Here is a 17,055-nt window from a genome sequence, read left to right as displayed (position 1 = left end):
AGGGGGGAGGGAAGAAGAAGCGAGGCGGGGCCGCACGCGCGCGCATCCGGCATCCGTCGAACGTGGGGCGGCCGAGGACGATTGAAGAAAAGGGGCGGCGAAAGAGGGGGTGTGGCGTGGCGGCAGGGAAATAGAATAGACCCCGCCGGAGAAAGGTTAGCAAGCGGTGGGGCGGGGGCAGGCAAAAGAGCGGGGAAGGAAGTCCTATCCACGTCCGTGTGCCTTACTTAGCTAGAAGGGGACAGCGGTGCGAGGATGGCCGTGAGCGACGGCGGGTGTTTGGCCTCCGTTAAACGCCTTCTTCTGCAGGAGCCGTGGGAGAACCCGGGCCGGGCGAGCGACGTCATCTGCCGCCTGCTGGATGATTCGCTGATGGGGTGCCGCGGGGACGCGGCGCGCGACCGCCCCGTCGCAGACGCAGAGCAAAAAGTGAAGGTTGCGTGCCTCTTCTTCGACTTCGTCGGGTACTTCGCCACTGCAGTCACCAGCAGGCGCTGCGGTGGGGCCCACGGCGCTCCCGCAACGGATGACAGCGGCGGCGACCTCACAGTGGGGGCCCCGCCGCGACCGCACGGTGCGGCAGCGTCCCAGAGAGGGCTTCGGCACTCCGTGCCACTCCCGCCCATTCACGAGCTTTGGCGCCAGCCGTCCCTCGTGGCAGCCATCGAGCGGCTCGCAGAAGTCGTCTGGAACATTCAAGCGCTGCTGCACCTTGGGGACGGTCATGTGGAGGCCTCTCGCGTGGGGCGGTGCCCGCTTTGCTACGCGGCAAGCATAGAGCATGTCCCCGGCACCGACGTCATGTGGTGCCTCCTCGAGCTCCACGCCGTCTACCGCGTTGCTGAGGAGGCGTCCTCCGGCTATGAGAGAGGGAGGACGTCCAGCTTGAAGCAGGCGGCCTCAACAAACGCGAGCGATGAGATGACTCTCGCCCTCGACGTCGACACCCGACGGCTGCTGTGGACGCACGCCATGGCTGTCTGCCGCAACGCCGTTTGGAATGGCGCCGTGCAAACGCTGCGTCTCTCCGTAGAGCAGTGGGTGTATGGCGGGACGCACCCCACGCTCTTTGCGTTGGCGCGCCAGAAGAGCGGCCCCGCAGCCGTGCAGGTGGGCGGCGACGTCGTCAGCCACTCCGCCCTCGTGCTGATTCAGTGCTGCCTCCTCATTCAGGACGAGGTGGCGTTCGAGGTGGAGGTACGCGACGCGGCCGCGCAAGCAACACCGGCGGGCAAACGGCAGTGGAAGGGCGGTATACGTCGGACCCTTGAAGAGGCCCGCCGTGGGAACGAAGACGACGCGGAAACTGCGTCCCAAACCTCCTCCCTGACGCTGCGGGGGCGCGGTGATGCTGGGCTGCACGACTCACTCCTGGCGCTGCGTGAACTGTCGCATGCGGCAGGTAGCGCCGCTGCTTTCGTAGCCCTCACCACGACGGCGCCACACTACGCGACGGGCGGGGCAACGTTGCTGCATTGGGTGTCCGCGAAGGGCTACGAGTGCTGTGTGCGGCTGCTGCTTACGGCGTGGGTGGAAGTCTACCGCGACGCCCGGTTGCCGCCGAGCGTTGCACGCCACGTGGCGTGTGAGGAAAAACGCGTGTGTGTCGACTTTGCGCAGGCGCAGACGTGGGAGGCGCCGACGGACACGACGACGACGAAGGCGGCGGCGGCGCCGAAAACAACTGCGAGGGCCATCCGCTGCACTGCGCTGCAGGTCGACGATGACATTTTGCCGGGCGCGGTGCAAGGGGGTAGTGTGGCCGTGCTCCGCCAGCTGCTTCTCTGCGGGGCCTCGCGGCACCACTGGGAGGTCGGAGCGCCGGCGGACGAGGAGGTGCTCGCGCTGCTGCTTGACCCCGGCAACGTGCTGGACGGGGTGGTGGGCACCCTGCACGAACGCGTCCGTGACTCCCTGTGCGCCACTGCGGCTGCCGACGCCCTCGCGAGCGCCGCGTGGCGACTTTGGAGTGAAAAGGTGCGGAAAGTGGCCGCCGATAAGGCGGGTGAGGCGGCGTACAGGCGATCACACGACGGCGTCATGCGCACCGCCCTAGCCGCACTTGAGTTTGACCCATACAACCCTCTTGCCCGCACCACGCTGCGGGACGTGCTTGCACGCAAAGTCACGGATGTCCCTGCCGTGAGGCTTCCGATGGGAGAAGCCGCACTGGAGCAGAGGCGTTACTACCAAACGGCGCGGCGGATGTGCGAGCAGCTGCTCTCGACGCGCACGGAGCGCGAGCGCGAGATACAGTCCCTTCTGCGCTCCGTGCCACTTCCCGCGGAAGCGACGTCACCCCCGGCGAACGCCACAACGGCGCCCATGACGTCGGACAACACGTTTTGGTTCCTGACTTCCTCTCAGAGCGGAGGCGTCAGCGGCGGTGGCGGGTCGCCGGCGACGATTGCCACCGACGAGCAACAGCGGCCGGTCTACGCGCTGGTGAATCTCACCGACCCCACTGCCTCGCCCGCGTCGAGGACGACGGCGATGATGCATCCGCTGTGGGTGCGACTTCCGCGCGGCGTGGACGTCCAGCGAAGCCTTGAGCGTGTCGGGGGGCTGTATGGGTTGGTGGAGAGCGCCATGCCCCTCATCGCACCCGTGGAGCGCGGCGACCTGGTCGTATTTGCGCTGCGCCAAAACTTCTGCCGCTTCGACGTTACTCGAGTCGTGCGCCCGCAGGACGGCGCGGTGGTGGAGGTCCCATGCGTGCTGCAGGGCGCTCGCGACGAGGTGAAAAAGTCCATCCTGCGCTGCGCCGTGGTGCCACCGCCGGTGTACGAGCTGGACGACGACCGTGTCTTGGGTGACCCGCTGCAGTGGCTTGAGCCGGCGTCCACGCCGACCAGTGACGTCGTCGAGCAGCTCCTCAACAATCGACGGTGCCTGCAGCGGTGGCTGTACGTTGCCCTTCGAGGTCGTCGCACGTCGTGGTTTCACGACCTCCCTCTGACCCCGAGCGAGGCCTCTGTCTGGCGCCTGGGGACGACTTCCAATGGGGTCGACACGCGTCTTGTGTTTGCCACGGCGGCGTTCCCGCTCGCGGGCGATGCGGAGGCCGGGGAGGTGGATGATCCGCTTGGACTGACGTCGGAAGCCATCTTTGTCCTGCGGTCGCCAAGAACCCGCGTGGTGGAAGGCGACGTGGCTTTCCGGGTGGCAGGCGTCTTCCCGAGGTGGGGGTGGGGGAACTCGAGTTAGCGGAGGCACTCTCTCTCTCTCTCTCTCGCGCGCACGCGCTGCTCCTCTTTGTGTGGTTTCTGCGTTTCCCTGCGCCCAATCTACACATGTGTGCTTATATATATGTATATATGTTTATGTATATTTGTCTATGTGTGTATATGTGCGTCGGTGTTGCTCCTTCTTCCCCTCCTTCCATTCGTCAGGGAATGACCGTCGAGGATGAGGAGGAGTCGACGCGTCGCTTTCTGCAGCATTTCTTTTCCCTTTTGGATGTCCGTGAGCCGCGGCCGGCGTCGCTAGCGCAGGGCGAGGGGGAGGAAGTGGCTCCCCTGCTGCAGCTCAAGCAACGCAACACCATCGGGAGGCTGCTGCCGGAGTGGGTGCGCCTGCTTCACGCACAGGCGACGGAGCGGCGTGAAACCGGTGGGGGTGTTGGCCGCAGCAACCCTCGTGGTGGTGCAGCTGCTGCGACGTCCTCTTCCTCGTATCTTGACGGCGACATGGCGGAGAGCTGGTTTGCGTTTCCGCACCTCGCACTCATTTCATCACCGTGGGCGCGGCAGCGGGTCCCGCCCCCTCTAGACTTGACCCGCCATCGCCTCCTGCACCACTTGCAGCAGCGCTACGAGTGCGGCGCCGGGGCCGGCGGAGGGCGCGGCGCATTCGTGCAGAACCTTTTGCGCTCCCTGTCGCAGCACGGCGGCGCGGACGGGCGCGGCGTGGAGCAGTTGGCGTTTATTCAAGCTGTGAACTCCCTCTTTCCGCAGCATCCGTCTAGTCGGGGCCACCAGCAGCCGCCTGTCGAATTGGTGGCGGCGGCGCTCTTCAGTGAGTGGTGCGCCGTTGCCGCGGACGATGCGTCCTTCGCCTCCACGCGTGTGCCGCTCCAAGTCATCGTGGACGACCTCGCTGCCTATCGCCCCGCCACCAAAAGCCCCGCGCCTGAGGCAGACGGAGGCGCCACGACGATGAAGCCGGCGGAGCCGGGCGTGCAGCGAGGCGACGGTGGCGGGGCGGCTGCCGACGTGGTCGTCGGCACGCTCGCTGGTTTGGCCTGCGCGTACCCAATGGCCACCGCGGCCTGGGCAGGCGGTGACCGGAGGAGACTTGCCGCCCGACCGGCCCGCAAGAGAGGACGAGGCGCTGACAGGGACGACGAGGAGGAGGAGGAAGAGGAGGAAGAAGACGACGACTACGGCTGGAACGGCAGTGCCGACGGCGACGACACCGCCGAGGATGAGGAGGATAACACGAGCAGTCATATGAGTGACGGCAACGACGAGGGACGGGGGTCGCGGCGCCGCCGGATGAACGCCTTCGTCAGACGGAACACCACCGCCTTCCGGGTCCCGCTCGCCTCCCTCCTGCTGAACGTCTTCAACGTGAGGCAGGACGGCACGGGTGACGCGGTGGTGGCGCGGCACGTCACTCCCGCCCGCGGCGGCGAGGCCCACTTCCGCCGCGGCGAGCTGCTTTGGTTCAGCGTTGGCGAGTCGAAGCGGCACCGCAGCATGTTGGAGTCGAAGTGAATTGGGAGTAAAACGAGGGGAGGGAAACGTGTCGTGAGAAGGTGAGAAAAGGGTGGGCGTGCGTCCGGGTGAATGGGGGGAAATGGGCGCATCTCCCGCTAGACGAGTTGCCCATGCCCATCATGCGTGTGCGTGTTTCACTGGCCGTTCTTTCCTCCCTGCTTCTTCTTCCTCCCTTTTCCCTCTGCAAGCAGAGTCGTGCAGCGGTCGAGAGTGCCTTCTGCGCCGGGACGACTGGCGGGCAGGCACGAAGACGAAGCAGCAGCACACACGAGGGGCGACGGCAGGATAAAAGTAGTACACGCAAAGGAAACGAGGGGGGAAGAACGTTTTTTTTCTGTTCTTTTGCTTGTTTTTTTTGGGGGGCAACAACTAACAGGGAAGAGGGGGAGGGGAGGGGGGCAAAGGGGAAGGGGAAGGCGGTGTGCGGCCCAACGGAGGAAGCCACGAGCAACCCACATCAAATTAGCGAAGAGAAGGCCGGCTGCCTTCCAGCTTGCTTACTGCGAAGGGGGAAGCGACGTGGGTTGGCCCACGGTTGTTTTGTCGTGTGGCAGCAGCAGCAGCAGCAGGGCGGAAAAGGGAGGAGGCGCACGAGGACTTTTATTTCCTCGCGGCGGTTGGGGGTGGGGGAGGTGAGAGCGAAGCCGAGGCACCAGAGAAAAGGAGAACGAGTGTGAGGGAGTGAGCAGGGGGACAGGGAGACAGGGGGCGTGAGTTGCGTCTTGCGTGTGTACTTCCCTCTTGCCTCGCATCCCTCCGGGCCAGGGTGTAGTGGGGCACCATGCCGGCCATATACCTGCAGACTGGCGATGGGACGAGGATCGCGGTGCCGGAGGGGGCCGAGGAGCTCTCCATGGTTGTGCGCCGCGCACTAGACATCTGGGCGGAAAGCCACTGTCCGCCCACCACACAAACAGAGGAGGATGGCGATAATATTTGCACGAGCAGCGGAATCGACTCCGAGCGCACCCCCGACCGCATTCTCGACGACGACGACGACGACGACGAGGAGGAAGAGGAGGATCAGTCGACCGACACCCACAGCGCGCGGAGGAGTCGCGACAATGACACGACGGTATACAAAGACAGCCGCGAGTACGAGGGCGAGAGGCTGCGGGGGCCGAACTTAGGGCCCTTCGACGAGCTGGACCCCCTGGCGGGCTTCTTAGACGCCTATTACGACGACGACGACGACGACGACGAGAGGGAGGAGGAGGGCGGAAACGACGATGAGCGTAGCAGCAGCCGCACGCCGTCGGTGTGTCGCTCGCTGGAGTCGCCGTCGCCGTCGCCGGCGCCGTCGCCGATGCGGGGGCAGCGCAAAACCCCGCGGCGCGGTGGCAGGTCGAAGTGTAATAGTCACGACGGCAGCAACGCCGGTGGCAGCCTGGACGTTAACGATAATGGTGGGAGACTGGGGGAGCTGCTGCAGCCGTGTGCCTCTCGCGGGGATGCCTGCAAGGAGGATAGTGAGACGCCGAGCACACTCGGGGACGAGGCGGAGGAGGAAATGGCGCCGTCACCAGGCACAGTAGGCGGCGTGCAGCAGCGCTCCGTTAGCCTCGATGCCCCGCCGGTGCCGGAGACCAACGTGCCCTGCGCGTACGCCCACCCACTGTCGCCGGGCACCTTGGCGGCCCCCGCACCGAAGGCAACGCCGACATCGTCGAGCAGCTCCCGCGGAAGCGACGGCAACAACAACAACGGGAAGTTTGTCCACCCCGAATCAGACTCACCGCCGGCCGCGACGATGGTGGTGGTCAGCCGAGGTGGGGCCACGACAGTCCGTGTGGCGCCCCCCTCCGCGGTTGGGGAGGAAGGGGGGGAGGGGTATCACAGTTCTGGCGTCCCCGCTTCTCTCTCACCACGCAGCCTCACAAACGAGGAGATGGTCTCTCCCTCGTGCTTCCACCAACGGACCCCGTGCATGGTTGGCGACGACGACGAGGGCCTGCTTCTCATGGAGGGCAACTTCTCCTTTGGTGAGGAGGTGGTGATGCTTAATAGAAGCAAAGCGCTTGCGTCCCCAGGGAATAATAGTAGCCACAGGCACAATAACAATAGTGCGGGGACGCCCCGCATCGTGGAGGCGTCGCCGAGGAGTCCGGTGGCTAGTCATAGATTAACAGAAACGACCACCAGCAACCCACGTGCACGGTCAACAGCCCACAGCAGCAGTTTGGGGTCCTCCAACCAAAATGTGGCTGCCTGGAGTGGCGTGGTTCCCTTGACGGAGGGTTTGGTGGCAGGCCAGCTGCACCAGTGCTTCGTCATCTCTGCGGAGGAGATCGTCATTGAGGCGCACAAGCATCTGCTGCCTGCCATCACCACAACCCCGGCCACCGAGCAGGAAGTGCAGAGTCGTGGGCTGGCGTCGCAGTCGTTCTCGCATAATTTTCTGCTGAGAGACCAATTCATGTGCGCAACACCCGCGCTTGCGGCGACAGTGCTGCCAACTAGCGCGCAGAACCAACTGGAATCGGTAACCGCGACACCGGCACCCGCCGCGGAGGGCAGGGTTGGGGCGAGTGAGGACAGTAACGCTGGGCGCCCGACCATTCCCCGGGAGGCATGGCGCCTCTGTATGTCGTACCTGCGTTACTTTACTAGTGACGCAGGGTCGATGCAGAGACCGCATCCAACGATAGTCCCCGAGCCGCTTAGTGCTCCACTAGTTCGCTTCTTGACTTTGTGGGAACGTGGCTTTCTCTACGGTGATATTCTAGGCCAGACTGAGGAAGAGACGGCCCTGGCGCTGAAAATCCTTCGTCTCGCCCCCACCATGAGCTACACGTCTGCGGCGCCCTTTTTACGAAAACCAGATGTCTGCGCCGCGCTGCTGGTGAAGGCGCCTGCCCCCGACCGGGTCGGCCTGCTCGCCGACGTCACCCGCGCCGCGGGGATGCTGGAGATACCATCGCTGGAGAACCTCTGCCTGGCGTGGTGCGCGGATTACATCATACGCGCAAGCTACGCGTCGATGAACTGCTTCGAAGCCGCCGCGCTGCTGCGTCAGTGCTTCAGCGTGCGGAGTGACTGGACACGGAAGGAGATGGAGTGCCTGAGTCTGGAGAACGAGTGGCCCAGCAACGAGGAGGAGTAGCCGCAGCACCCGAGCAAAACGACTCCGGAACCAGCCAACGACAACAACAACCGGAGTAAAAGGCCCAAAAGAAGAAGAGGGAGAAACGGCCAAAAAAAAGCAACAACAACAACAACCAGAATAAATCGGAGAATCCCACAAAAGAATGGCACCAGCAAGAAAAAAGAGGAGCAGGAGAGAAGGCTGTGGCGGGTGATTGAAAACAATTTTTTTTTAGAAAAAAGAGAAGGAATGAAAGGAGGAAGGAAGGCAGGGTTAAGCCGCAACAAAAAGGGGCGCGGTCGCCTCCCCCTTTTCACCCCCACCCCACTTTCTTTCTATCCGCGTCTGTGCGGGTGTCTTCTCTGTGTGTGGGAGCACCTTGATGATGAACGAGGCAAACCGTGAGTAGACGAAAAAGATTTTGCATTATTGCTATTCCTCTTTGTTTTTTGGAGGGGGAAAACGGCTCACTGAGGGGGGACGGAGTTCCCTTCTGCTCCCCCTCGTCGTGTGTCGGCATGGGTGCGTAGGCCTCCTTCTTATGTGCTTGTCAAGAGATGTATATGAGCGTGAGCGTGAGCGTGAGCGTGTACCTTTTTTTGTGCCGATGAGGCGGGAACACCTCCCTCTCTCTGTGTGGCACCCCCTCCCCCTCCCCTCCTGCGGCGGGGCACACTGCGCGAGACGGCGTTCAACGGGCCACCAAAAAAAAAAAAGGACACCGTTCCAATAGCTAAGCACACGCATTCCGGTCCTCCCTGTCCCATAGAGGGAGACACACACACACACACCACGACCGCTTCTTTTTTCTTTTTCTTTTTTGGCGTCGGCGTTGGCTGTGCCCTCACTTGCCTTGCTTGATTCATTCATGTTTGATGTTTCACCATGGGCGACTTCTCTCTTTCCCATTTCCTTTGAATGCGCACACACACACACACACGTGCTTGCGAAAAGCGGCAAACGGAAAGTAAGCAAGTGGACCCGCGAGCCACTTCCGAGCGTTGGGACAAAAAGCAAAGGGGATTATAAGTTGCTGAGGAGCAGTGGAGATCGAATACAAAGGTGTGTGTCCGTGGGAAGATGCACATGCATATGCCAAACAGCATGCCTGCCTGTGATGTGGTGCTGCGTTCTCAGGAAGGGGTGTCCTTCACGATACCGGCCGCCATTGCTTGGGAACAGATCGGCCTTCTCAAGGCGTTGGCCGAGCTCGATGAGGGTGGCAGTGCGGAGATGCCGCCCGTGGAACTTGACTACACCGAACGCGTGGTGAAGTTTGTGGTTGAGTACTTGCAGAAGCCCGAGAAGCGAAGCGTGGAGATCCCAAAGCCGCTCACTGCCTCGCTTGGGAACTTTGTGGATGCCTGGGAAATGACTTTAGCGCGGGAAATTGAGAGGCATAAACTCCTGATTCAGGTGTTGGAGTGTTCTAGTTACCTGCGCATTGGGGAGCTGCATAATCTGCTTGCCGCCTTCGTGGCGGAGCGGATTCATGATATCTCAAGGGCGGCACCGTCTATTATGGAGGGGGCCGAACGCCTGCGTCAATATCTTCAGCTGGAGAATGAGTGGACGCCGGAGGAGATGGTGCACTTGGAGGAGGAGATGCAGTACGCCGCGAAGGCGAACCCCGGCGCCTACTAACCCTCCTGCTGTCAGGGCCAATTCATCCCTCATCATTTTTTTTGTTTTCCTTCTTCTACAGCGGGCTGCAGTGCAGGCGAGGGCCAGTGGGCAACGCATTTGCCATGCCCCCCTATTGTGTGTCTATGTGGGTGTTTGTGTGCATGTGTGTGGGCGTGGGCGTGTACTTTTTTTTTTCTTGTCGAGTGCCTGAATTTGGATGTTCGGACGGGGCCTGTTTGTCTTTCTTCTCTCCTTTCACCGTCGTGTGCCTCTTCTTGCACCGCGGCGCTCGTGGGTTGGGTGGTGCCGGCATCCCGCGGCAACAGCAGCCACGGCACCGTCGCGGACCACACCCACCCGCACTGCTACTGTTGCTGGCGGGGGAAATGAGTGTTGCCCCCCCGGCGGCGCTGGATGTGTACCGCGAGATATTGTTTGCCGGCTTCCCGCAGCAGACGCGGTGGGCCGCATTCCCCGCGGCGTACGTGAAGAGTTTCTTCAGCCACTACGGCGAGGTGCAACACTTTGTGTTTGATGCGGACCGCGGCATCGGCAGCGTGACATTTACCCGCGGTGACGTCGCGCTGGGCTGCTACCTCGCGGTGCACCTCACCCTTCTGCCACCGCCGGCCGGGCGTGACGCCGGCAGCGTCCACGCGGACGACGCGACCTGCCTCATCGTGATGGAGTTCGCGCAGTGCGCCCCGTGCGTCAACCCGTTCCTGCTTCTGCGCGGGGAGCTGAGCCGCCACCTGCTGCGGCACGCGGGGGCGCAGGCCCCACCGCCGTCGCAGGGCCCGGTGGCGAACCACGTTGTCATGACGTGGCACAAGGCGCCCGACGCCGCCGTGGGGTCAACTGCAAAACGGCGACTCGTACGGGACGGGCCCCACTTCCCTGCCGGGGCGAATGCTGCCGCTGCGGGGGCCGGTGACGTCAAGGAGGCGAGGAACGGCATTCCCGAGGCGGTGTGGTCGCTCCTCCGGCCTGAAAAACCGCCCACCGCGGACGGTGGTGTCGTCACCGTCTTGGACCTCTGGTGGGGCTACTATCAACGCTACCTCCTGCACAAGACGGAGCCGGCGGAGGGTCGCATCAAAGACCCCTACCTCACCTTTGCACAAAAGGCGACGGCGGTGCAGGAGGTCCGGCGGGCGCTCAAGCTAAGCCAAGCCGGGGGCGCTGGCGGCGCGCATGAGGCAATGACGGTCGTGCAGCGCCTCATTTGCGACGATGTGTACCACAGTGTCTGCAGCTATCTCTGCGTGAAGCTGCGCTTTCGCAATGACCCAAGTTGGGCAAGTCTAGTTCGTGATGTGGTCGAGGCTGGCGGTACCGTCGCAAAGGGCGTTTACAAGGCGGAGGCGGAACCCAAAAGCGGCGGCAGGCAGGAGGAAGACGGCGATGTCGCGGAGGCGGAGGCAGAAGAGGCAACCAAGGCGCTACTGCGGCTACCCATCCTGCAAGCCGCAGCGAACCTGATTGAGAACGTTCGCTTTCTCCACCATGTGCGGTGTGGGGAAATAACGGCGGACAACAAGCCGGGCAGATCGAAGGAGGAGGCGGACGCCGCCTGGATGAACTACCCGACCAGCGCCCGCCAGGAGGAGAGGAGCCTCTACACGGAGGTGCTGACCACCCTGGACGGCTTCTCCCCCACCGGGGCGGCCGCCACCCTAATGGCCGTGTGTGAGGACCCCCACACCTTCCGCCACGTGGAAGGCCACGTTGGGTGGTGCGAATTGCATGGAAAGAAGCAATCCACTTGGTGGGTGACGTGTCAGGTGATGCTGGTGTTGGCGCTGATATTTTTGCTTGTGGGCGGCGTCATACACCTTGCAACGACGTGGTTGGGTGTCAGCGGGGTGGCTGACGACAACCCCCACGCGCCGGTGTCGTCCAGTTTTGGCGCTGGCGGCGCTATTGGTGCGAATGTGAACATCCGTCTTGCGGAGCTGTGACACCCGCTTGCGTCTGTCCCCCCCCCCCGCCGCACCAGCACCAGCACCAGCACCAGCACCACCCACCAGCTATGTCCACTTCCTCTTTGCCCGTGTGCCCCCATTTCATTTCCGCGGGTGTGTGTGTGTGTGTTATCTCTTTCTCTCTTGAAGTTATTATTGTCTCCTTTGGGCGCCGTTACTGAGTTGACGCCTCGCCTCCGTTGTGTCCTGCTATCTCCCTCCCTCTCTTTCTTTCTTTCGTTCTTTCTCTCTTTGCCGCCCACTGCGGGGTGTTGCCGTGGGCGGTGTCCGCCTGAATGAGGGGTGCGGCGTAGGGAAAGTCAAGTGCGCATAGAGCCAGCCCGGGGCGAGAAGAAGCCCTTTGCCTGCGTTGACCGTCTTGGCCGTGGCGTCGCCCATGCCGCCCCTGAACAGCCGTGCGACGCGCGACCTGGTGAAGCGGCGCAACGTGATTCCAGGCCCCCGCTCGCTGCACCGCGGCATTCACTTTCACGAGAACGAGAAGTTTGTCGTGGCGTACAAGCAGAACCGGGGGGCCGCGCGGCGGGACCACCGCGACCTCCTCGTCCACCACCAGAAAATTAACGAGGAGCTGCAGGACGTCTACGCCCGCACCGCCGCCCTGCACGCCGAAAACGCCACGATGGAGGAGCGCATTGAGGAGTCGTGGCGGCAGTTTGAGCGCATTGGCGGAAAAAGACCGGCGAGCGCCGCATCCGCCTCCTCCCGCGCGTACGACCACCTGCGGAGCAACAAGTCCGGCGTGGGTTTTGCGGAACGCCTGCGGCAGGTCTCGCAGGAGAAGCAGGACTTGCGGGAGCGGTCGCAGTGGGAGCGTGAGACCCGCGGCGAGGCCGTTGACTACTCCAAAGGCAGCGCACTTCACGCGGCGAAGGACAAGCGTGTCGCCCTCTTCCAGCGCCGTCAGCTGAAGCGTGAGCACCTCCTGCGACGCATGGGCGATCCGACGCCGCTGAAGCAGTCGGGCCGCTACGACATGAATAGTGGCACACTGCGTGTGTTTAACAAGACAATACGTAGGGTGCAGCGGGATGTGCGGCACGACGAGCGCACGCAGCAGGTGAAGGAGCGCAGGAGGGGGTCACGCAGCATGTGGGACATGCGCGGGGGAGATGAGAACCCCAATCGCCCGTCGCAGGGGATTCTGCGCTACACGCGAGAGTTCGAACTTGGCCCGCGGCAGCGCGGTAAAAAAGGCAGGCGCGGCAACTGACTGCTGCCGCGGGTGCGACACGACGGAGTTGCGAGTTGCGTGGCGGCAGTTGTGTGTGACTCCGAAAGACAACACCCAGACGAAAAAGAAGAAAAGTGGGAAAAGTAATAAAAAAGCAACGATGGAGGTGAGAGAAGAGCAGAAGCGGGCGAAGGGGTACGCGGCTGCTTCTCTGCCTCTCTCTCTCTCTGTGTGTGTGTGTGTGTGTGTGTGTGTGTCTATCCGTCTCTCTGCACGCGTCCACGCTGCGCCGCCGCTTAACCCCACCGTGTAACTTGAACGACGTCAGCAAAAAGGCGAGTGAGGGCGGGAGACGTTGACGGCGCGTTAAAAGAAACAAAAGCACATGAGGCGTGAAGCCCTACGCACGCACCTTCGCTGCTTTACCTGCGTGCCGCGGCGCATTGCAGTCCGCGGGCTCCCGCAACGTCTTTCTCTTTGTAGCCGCTCCTGCTCCACTCGCCTTGCCAATGGTTGCAACCCCCCGCAGCATCAGCTGCGAGACGCCCCCACACGCACTCGCACACGCACACAAATAGGGACCACAACACACAGTACACCGTTTGTGTATAGATAGATAGAGAGAGAGAGAGAGAGAGATGTCTCCTGTGGCACTGGACCCCATCTATGTTTCGTTTCATAACGACGATGAGACGACCCCGTTGTGCCTTGTCGATGGGCGGCCTGACACCTTCATGCTCACCACCGGCGGGTTTCCGCAGGACATCATCCTCAGCGTAGGCACCTCCGCCTCCTCTGACATCTCCCGCCTGCGCTTGGAGCTGCACGAGGCGAAGCGCGTTGTGGTGGAAAAGTGCACCTTGGCGCTCCCCACCGTCTTTGAGAAGGTGGCGGAGCGCACGCTGCCTCGCACGGCCGAGGACGCGCGGCAGGTGGAGGAGCTGCACTTTGACGTGCAGAGTGCCGGCAAAGGCGTCCGCTACTTCCGCCTCCGTCTATTGTCGGGGTACAGTCAGTTCGTCGGCGTCTTTGGGGTCGCGGCGGAGGGAGAGGAGTCGCAGCAGCGCATCGCCGTCCTGGAGTCACGGCCCGAGGTGGTCATGTGAAGTGCGGCGTTGGCGAGTGAGGCGTGTGGGAGGAGGGAAAGTGCACCGCCTCGTGGGTAGAGAAGGGGGGCGGAAGACACGTGCATATATATCTGTGTATGTGTGTGTGTGTGTCTGTCACTGCTGCGGTATAAGTACCAACATTTCATGTAAGAGAGGCACTTTGTTTCTGGGGAGTACCGTGTTTCTCTCTCTCTCTCTCTTCTCCCTTTTCTCTGCGGGTGTGTGTATCTACGTGGGGTGGGGGGAGTGTTGCCGCCTCGTTGCTGCGGCCCACACACACACACATACACACATACACATACACTCGGAAGGGAGCCGGTTTGGTGTCGCCGCGCGCGAGGGACGCGAAGAAGAATTTTCTACCCAAACCCCTACAGCGAGGCAGACGCCCCTCCACTGCGTGCGGTTTGCGGCGTTGTCGTCACCGCCACACGCACACACACACACGCCACTTAAGCAAAGTTTAATAACAGTAAAATAAAAAGCAAAACTAAACAAAAAAAATAGTAAAGGCGGGAAAGCGGCGGCCGCTGCACACGCACACGCATCTTTTAAAGGTACTGCCGAAGTAAAGGGCGAGAGTGCGTGACTGGGGTGACGTCTGCGCCTGGGTTGGAAACGAGGTGCGGGAGCGCGTGCGACGAGTCTCCCTGCGACGACTGTATCGGTTGGCACACACACACACACACAACACTCAGAGCAGTACGCGTAGATGTCGACGATTCTCGACGCGCACGCCCCCCGTAGACCCCGCGCAGAAGGCGCTCATGATGGCGAAGGACAGCACCCTGGCGACCGCCGGCATGAACGTCATTGGCGGGTACGTCATGGGCTTCGGCTTCTCCCTCTTCGGCGCCATGATCTCCGCGGAGACGGCGACGCAGCGGATGGGCACCGCCGACTTCTTCCGCCACAGCCTCCGCAGCGCCAGCAGGCTCGGCGCCAGCTTCGCCTACTTTGGGTTTCTCTTCGGCGGCATCGAGGTGGCGCTGGAGAAACGGCGCGGGCGGAAGGACGCGTGGAACCCGACGGCGTCCGGCGCGATTCTCGGCGGGGCCTACGGCTGGCGGTACTACAAGGCCCCGGGGCTCGTCGGCGGCATCGTCGGCGGCGCGGCCTTCTCGCTGGTGTTTGAGCGCATGATTGACGCGCTCGGGTTCGCGCAGCACTGAGGCCCCGGCGGCGGCGACGGGGGAAAAAACAAAACAACATGAGGAATCGGAGGGAAGAAAACAAGGCAAGACAAAAAAAAGAAAAAAGAAGGCTAACTGCGAAGGACGGAGGCAAGGCAAGAAGAAGCAAAAGGAGGAGGGAAGAAGACAAAAAAAAAAAAGTCAGCTCAGAAAAACACTGGACCCGCTGAAGCGAGGCCCAATTATCACATGAATGTGTGCCGCACTCTCCCTTTGAGGTGCACCACATCTCTTTGTTTGTTTGTTTTTTGTGGGCTTCTTGTCCTTCTGACGTGCATACGGTACGCATACATGTGTGGACACGCACGCACACCAACGGCGGTGTGTTGTACGCGACGCCGCCCCCTCGCTGCACGTGTGCGCAGGTGTGACTCCCTTGCCTCTTCTGCTGCCTCCCTCTCCGTGCCTCAACCTGGCGCCTGCGACTGTCGCCCCCCAACCCTTAGCAACTCCTCGGCAACTGTGCGGGGGAGAAAGGGACGAAGAACGAAAATAAAAAAAAGGACAGAAAAGCTCAACGGGTGGGATCGCGAGAAGTGAGTGATTGATTGGGGCAATATCATTAAGGAGACAAGAAGGAGAGAACATCGAAATGCTTCGCCGTCTCGTCACGCGCCCCGTGTTCGCCAAACGCTTTGTGGCGGCGGGCTACCTCACGCTCTCCCCCGCCCGCCTCCAGGCCGCGGCCTCAAGTGGCAGTGAGGCCACTGCGGGGAGCAACACCAACACTAGCGGCTCCGCGCCGACATGGCGCCGCCCAACGCTGGCCCAGCAACGCGCCCGCCGCTTGCAGCTGCCGCCCGCGTTTGATGTTGTGCACTGGGACAACGAGGACATGAGCCGTGGGCACCTCTTGCGGGTGCTGCACCGCGACAGCTTTGTTGTCCTCGACTACCACCGCCAGGTGAGGAAAACGGGGGAGGAGGGCAACAAGGCAGAACGCTTCGTGTCGGTGATGCTGCCGGCGGTGTACACAGCCCGCTTCCTCGGCGTGCTGGAGGGCCGCATGGAGCAGGTGGAGGTGCAGTCGCGCTTCACCAACGCCGTCTTCGCCCCCAACCCGGGGGAGCCGCACACGTTCACCCTCAAGTGCACCTCGACGCGGCCTCCGCAGCAGCAGCAGTCGTCGCAGGGCGGCGGCGGCGGCGAGGAGGAAACGTTTGACTGGACGGTGCCGTTTGACGCCGCGGAGTCGCTGATGCTTCACCGCTTTCTCTCGCAGGCGCTGCACTACAACACCGGATTCGCCCGCACGATCGTGTAGGCAAAAAAAACAAGAAAAACGGCCGACAGGGGGGGTGGGGAAGGAACTGGTGGGACGTTGCCGTTTGTTGAGTGGTTTCTCCCGCGACGGAGAAGACACGAGGGCCCAGGTGCAAGAGGGGAGAGGCAAGGAAGGAGCAGAAGTAATTGCGTGGGAAAACAGAATGAAGGAAGCGACGGACAAAAAAAAAACAGAAAGAAAAAAAGAAGGAAAAAGAACCACACACACGCATGGAGGGACTGTGAAGGCGGGAAAGAAGAAGGAAAAATAAGGAGGAGAAAGGAGGGTGTTTTTTGTAGAAGAGGCAATGAGTCGAATTGGCGCCACATCCACACGCACATGCGTGCATGTCTTATCTGCCTCTGTCTGTGTGCGTAGTATTGTTATTTTTTTTTTGTCCGCTGAGCGGAGGACAGGAGGCAGGCAGAGCGCGTTAGTGGTAGGGGCAATGGAGTGAATATATATATATATATATATTTCTCTCTTCCACAGTCGTTGCTTGGGTTTGCAATCATTTATTTATTGTCCCTCGTAGACACGTAAGAGGAGGGAACGTAGCGGAAGAGTTTTCTTGCCCTTTTTTTTTAACCTCCAAGGAGCCTGTGCACATACATGGGTCTGTGTGAGCGTCTGTGCAAGAGGGGAGGGGAGAGGAGAGGAGAGGAGAGGAGAAGCTGTGAGGTGTTGCTATCTAGACAAACACTCACACTCACACTCTCTCATTCACACTCGCTCACACGCGCAGGTGGACTTCTTCTTAGTCGGTTTCGTCGCTTATGCTGTTCCGCATGCATGCGTTATCATATCCTTCTTCCCGCTCGCGCCCTACTATATACTGTGTGTGTAACGTGTGGCGGCCGCTGCGTTCGTGGGTGGGCGGAGCTCTTGTCCCCCNCCC

General features: G+C 61.9%; 9 protein-coding genes across 9 annotated transcripts, besides 28 other annotated features; all 9 read left to right on the top strand.

The window, feature by feature from the left end:
- Positions 1-255: 255 nt before the first annotated feature.
- On the top strand, positions 256-3,207 carry Tco025E_05069 (uncharacterized protein; the record flags this gene model as incomplete). Its single annotated transcript, XM_029371972.1, has 1 exon — positions 256-3,207. The coding sequence occupies one exon, from the start codon at positions 256-258 to the stop codon at positions 3,205-3,207; it is 2,952 nt and encodes a 983-aa protein (XP_029228026.1).
- Positions 3,208-3,215: 8 nt separating this feature from the next.
- Positions 3,216-3,234: a microsatellite.
- A 64-nt stretch (positions 3,235-3,298) lies between these two features.
- Positions 3,299-3,351: a microsatellite.
- Positions 3,352-3,395: 44 nt separating this feature from the next.
- On the top strand, positions 3,396-4,718 carry Tco025E_05068 (uncharacterized protein; the record flags this gene model as incomplete). The annotated part of the gene is made up of 1 exon (XM_029371971.1): positions 3,396-4,718. One exon carries the CDS (start codon positions 3,396-3,398, stop codon positions 4,716-4,718), a length of 1,323 nt encoding a protein of 440 aa, XP_029228025.1.
- A 374-nt stretch (positions 4,719-5,092) lies between these two features.
- Positions 5,093-5,138: a microsatellite.
- A 133-nt stretch (positions 5,139-5,271) lies between these two features.
- Positions 5,272-5,290: a microsatellite.
- A 212-nt stretch (positions 5,291-5,502) lies between these two features.
- Positions 5,503-7,824, top strand: Tco025E_05067 (uncharacterized protein; the record flags this gene model as incomplete). The annotated part of the gene is made up of 1 exon (XM_029371970.1): positions 5,503-7,824. One exon carries the CDS (start codon positions 5,503-5,505, stop codon positions 7,822-7,824), a length of 2,322 nt encoding a protein of 773 aa, XP_029228024.1.
- A 90-nt stretch (positions 7,825-7,914) lies between these two features.
- Positions 7,915-7,948: a microsatellite.
- A 97-nt stretch (positions 7,949-8,045) lies between these two features.
- Positions 8,046-8,078: a microsatellite.
- A 292-nt stretch (positions 8,079-8,370) lies between these two features.
- Positions 8,371-8,396: a microsatellite.
- Positions 8,397-8,581: 185 nt separating this feature from the next.
- Positions 8,582-8,600: a microsatellite.
- A 129-nt stretch (positions 8,601-8,729) lies between these two features.
- Positions 8,730-8,746: a microsatellite.
- A 164-nt stretch (positions 8,747-8,910) lies between these two features.
- Positions 8,911-9,450, top strand: Tco025E_05066 (uncharacterized protein; the record flags this gene model as incomplete). The annotated part of the gene is made up of 1 exon (XM_029371969.1): positions 8,911-9,450. The coding sequence occupies one exon, from the start codon at positions 8,911-8,913 to the stop codon at positions 9,448-9,450; it is 540 nt and encodes a 179-aa protein (XP_029228023.1).
- Positions 9,451-9,566: 116 nt separating this feature from the next.
- Positions 9,567-9,615: a microsatellite.
- A 203-nt stretch (positions 9,616-9,818) lies between these two features.
- On the top strand, positions 9,819-11,393 carry Tco025E_05065 (uncharacterized protein; the record flags this gene model as incomplete). Its single annotated transcript, XM_029371968.1, has 1 exon — positions 9,819-11,393. One exon carries the CDS (start codon positions 9,819-9,821, stop codon positions 11,391-11,393), a length of 1,575 nt encoding a protein of 524 aa, XP_029228022.1.
- A 31-nt stretch (positions 11,394-11,424) lies between these two features.
- Positions 11,425-11,454: a microsatellite.
- Positions 11,455-11,618: 164 nt separating this feature from the next.
- Positions 11,619-11,650: a microsatellite.
- A 143-nt stretch (positions 11,651-11,793) lies between these two features.
- On the top strand, positions 11,794-12,630 carry Tco025E_05064 (uncharacterized protein; the record flags this gene model as incomplete). Its single annotated transcript, XM_029371967.1, has 1 exon — positions 11,794-12,630. One exon carries the CDS (start codon positions 11,794-11,796, stop codon positions 12,628-12,630), a length of 837 nt encoding a protein of 278 aa, XP_029228021.1.
- Positions 12,631-12,799: 169 nt separating this feature from the next.
- Positions 12,800-12,819: a sequence feature (GA-rich).
- Positions 12,820-12,848: a microsatellite.
- Positions 12,849-12,862: a sequence feature (GA-rich).
- Positions 12,863-13,140: 278 nt separating this feature from the next.
- Positions 13,141-13,184: a microsatellite.
- A 45-nt stretch (positions 13,185-13,229) lies between these two features.
- Positions 13,230-13,697, top strand: Tco025E_05063 (Placental protein 25 (PP25); the record flags this gene model as incomplete). The annotated part of the gene is made up of 1 exon (XM_029371966.1): positions 13,230-13,697. One exon carries the CDS (start codon positions 13,230-13,232, stop codon positions 13,695-13,697), a length of 468 nt encoding a protein of 155 aa, XP_029228020.1.
- A 93-nt stretch (positions 13,698-13,790) lies between these two features.
- Positions 13,791-13,815: a microsatellite.
- Positions 13,816-13,883: 68 nt separating this feature from the next.
- Positions 13,884-13,914: a microsatellite.
- A 57-nt stretch (positions 13,915-13,971) lies between these two features.
- Positions 13,972-14,004: a microsatellite.
- Positions 14,005-14,128: 124 nt separating this feature from the next.
- Positions 14,129-14,147: a microsatellite.
- An 11-nt stretch (positions 14,148-14,158) lies between these two features.
- Positions 14,159-14,211: a microsatellite.
- Positions 14,212-14,372: 161 nt separating this feature from the next.
- Positions 14,373-14,397: a microsatellite.
- A 70-nt stretch (positions 14,398-14,467) lies between these two features.
- Positions 14,468-14,872, top strand: Tco025E_05062 (mitochondrial import inner membrane translocase subunit Tim17; the record flags this gene model as incomplete). The annotated part of the gene is made up of 1 exon (XM_029371965.1): positions 14,468-14,872. One exon carries the CDS (start codon positions 14,468-14,470, stop codon positions 14,870-14,872), a length of 405 nt encoding a protein of 134 aa, XP_029228019.1.
- A 118-nt stretch (positions 14,873-14,990) lies between these two features.
- Positions 14,991-15,034: a microsatellite.
- A 91-nt stretch (positions 15,035-15,125) lies between these two features.
- Positions 15,126-15,145: a microsatellite.
- A 340-nt stretch (positions 15,146-15,485) lies between these two features.
- Positions 15,486-16,157, top strand: Tco025E_05061 (mitochondrial RNA-binding protein 2; the record flags this gene model as incomplete). Its single annotated transcript, XM_029371964.1, has 1 exon — positions 15,486-16,157. The coding sequence occupies one exon, from the start codon at positions 15,486-15,488 to the stop codon at positions 16,155-16,157; it is 672 nt and encodes a 223-aa protein (XP_029228018.1).
- A 154-nt stretch (positions 16,158-16,311) lies between these two features.
- Positions 16,312-16,375: a microsatellite.
- Positions 16,376-16,614: 239 nt separating this feature from the next.
- Positions 16,615-16,634: a microsatellite.
- Positions 16,635-16,799: 165 nt separating this feature from the next.
- Positions 16,800-16,829: a microsatellite.
- Positions 16,830-16,856: 27 nt separating this feature from the next.
- Positions 16,857-16,896: a microsatellite.
- Between the last annotated feature and the right edge of the window lie 159 nt (positions 16,897-17,055).

Source organism: Trypanosoma conorhini (genome assembly GCF_003719485.1).
Source record: "Trypanosoma conorhini strain 025E chromosome Unknown Tco_14.4_contig_00281, whole genome shotgun sequence".
NCBI classification, from domain to species: domain Eukaryota; phylum Euglenozoa; class Kinetoplastea; order Trypanosomatida; family Trypanosomatidae; genus Trypanosoma; species Trypanosoma conorhini.
Note: the sequence above shows the minus strand (reverse complement) of the source record. Positions and strands in the feature narration are given on the sequence as shown.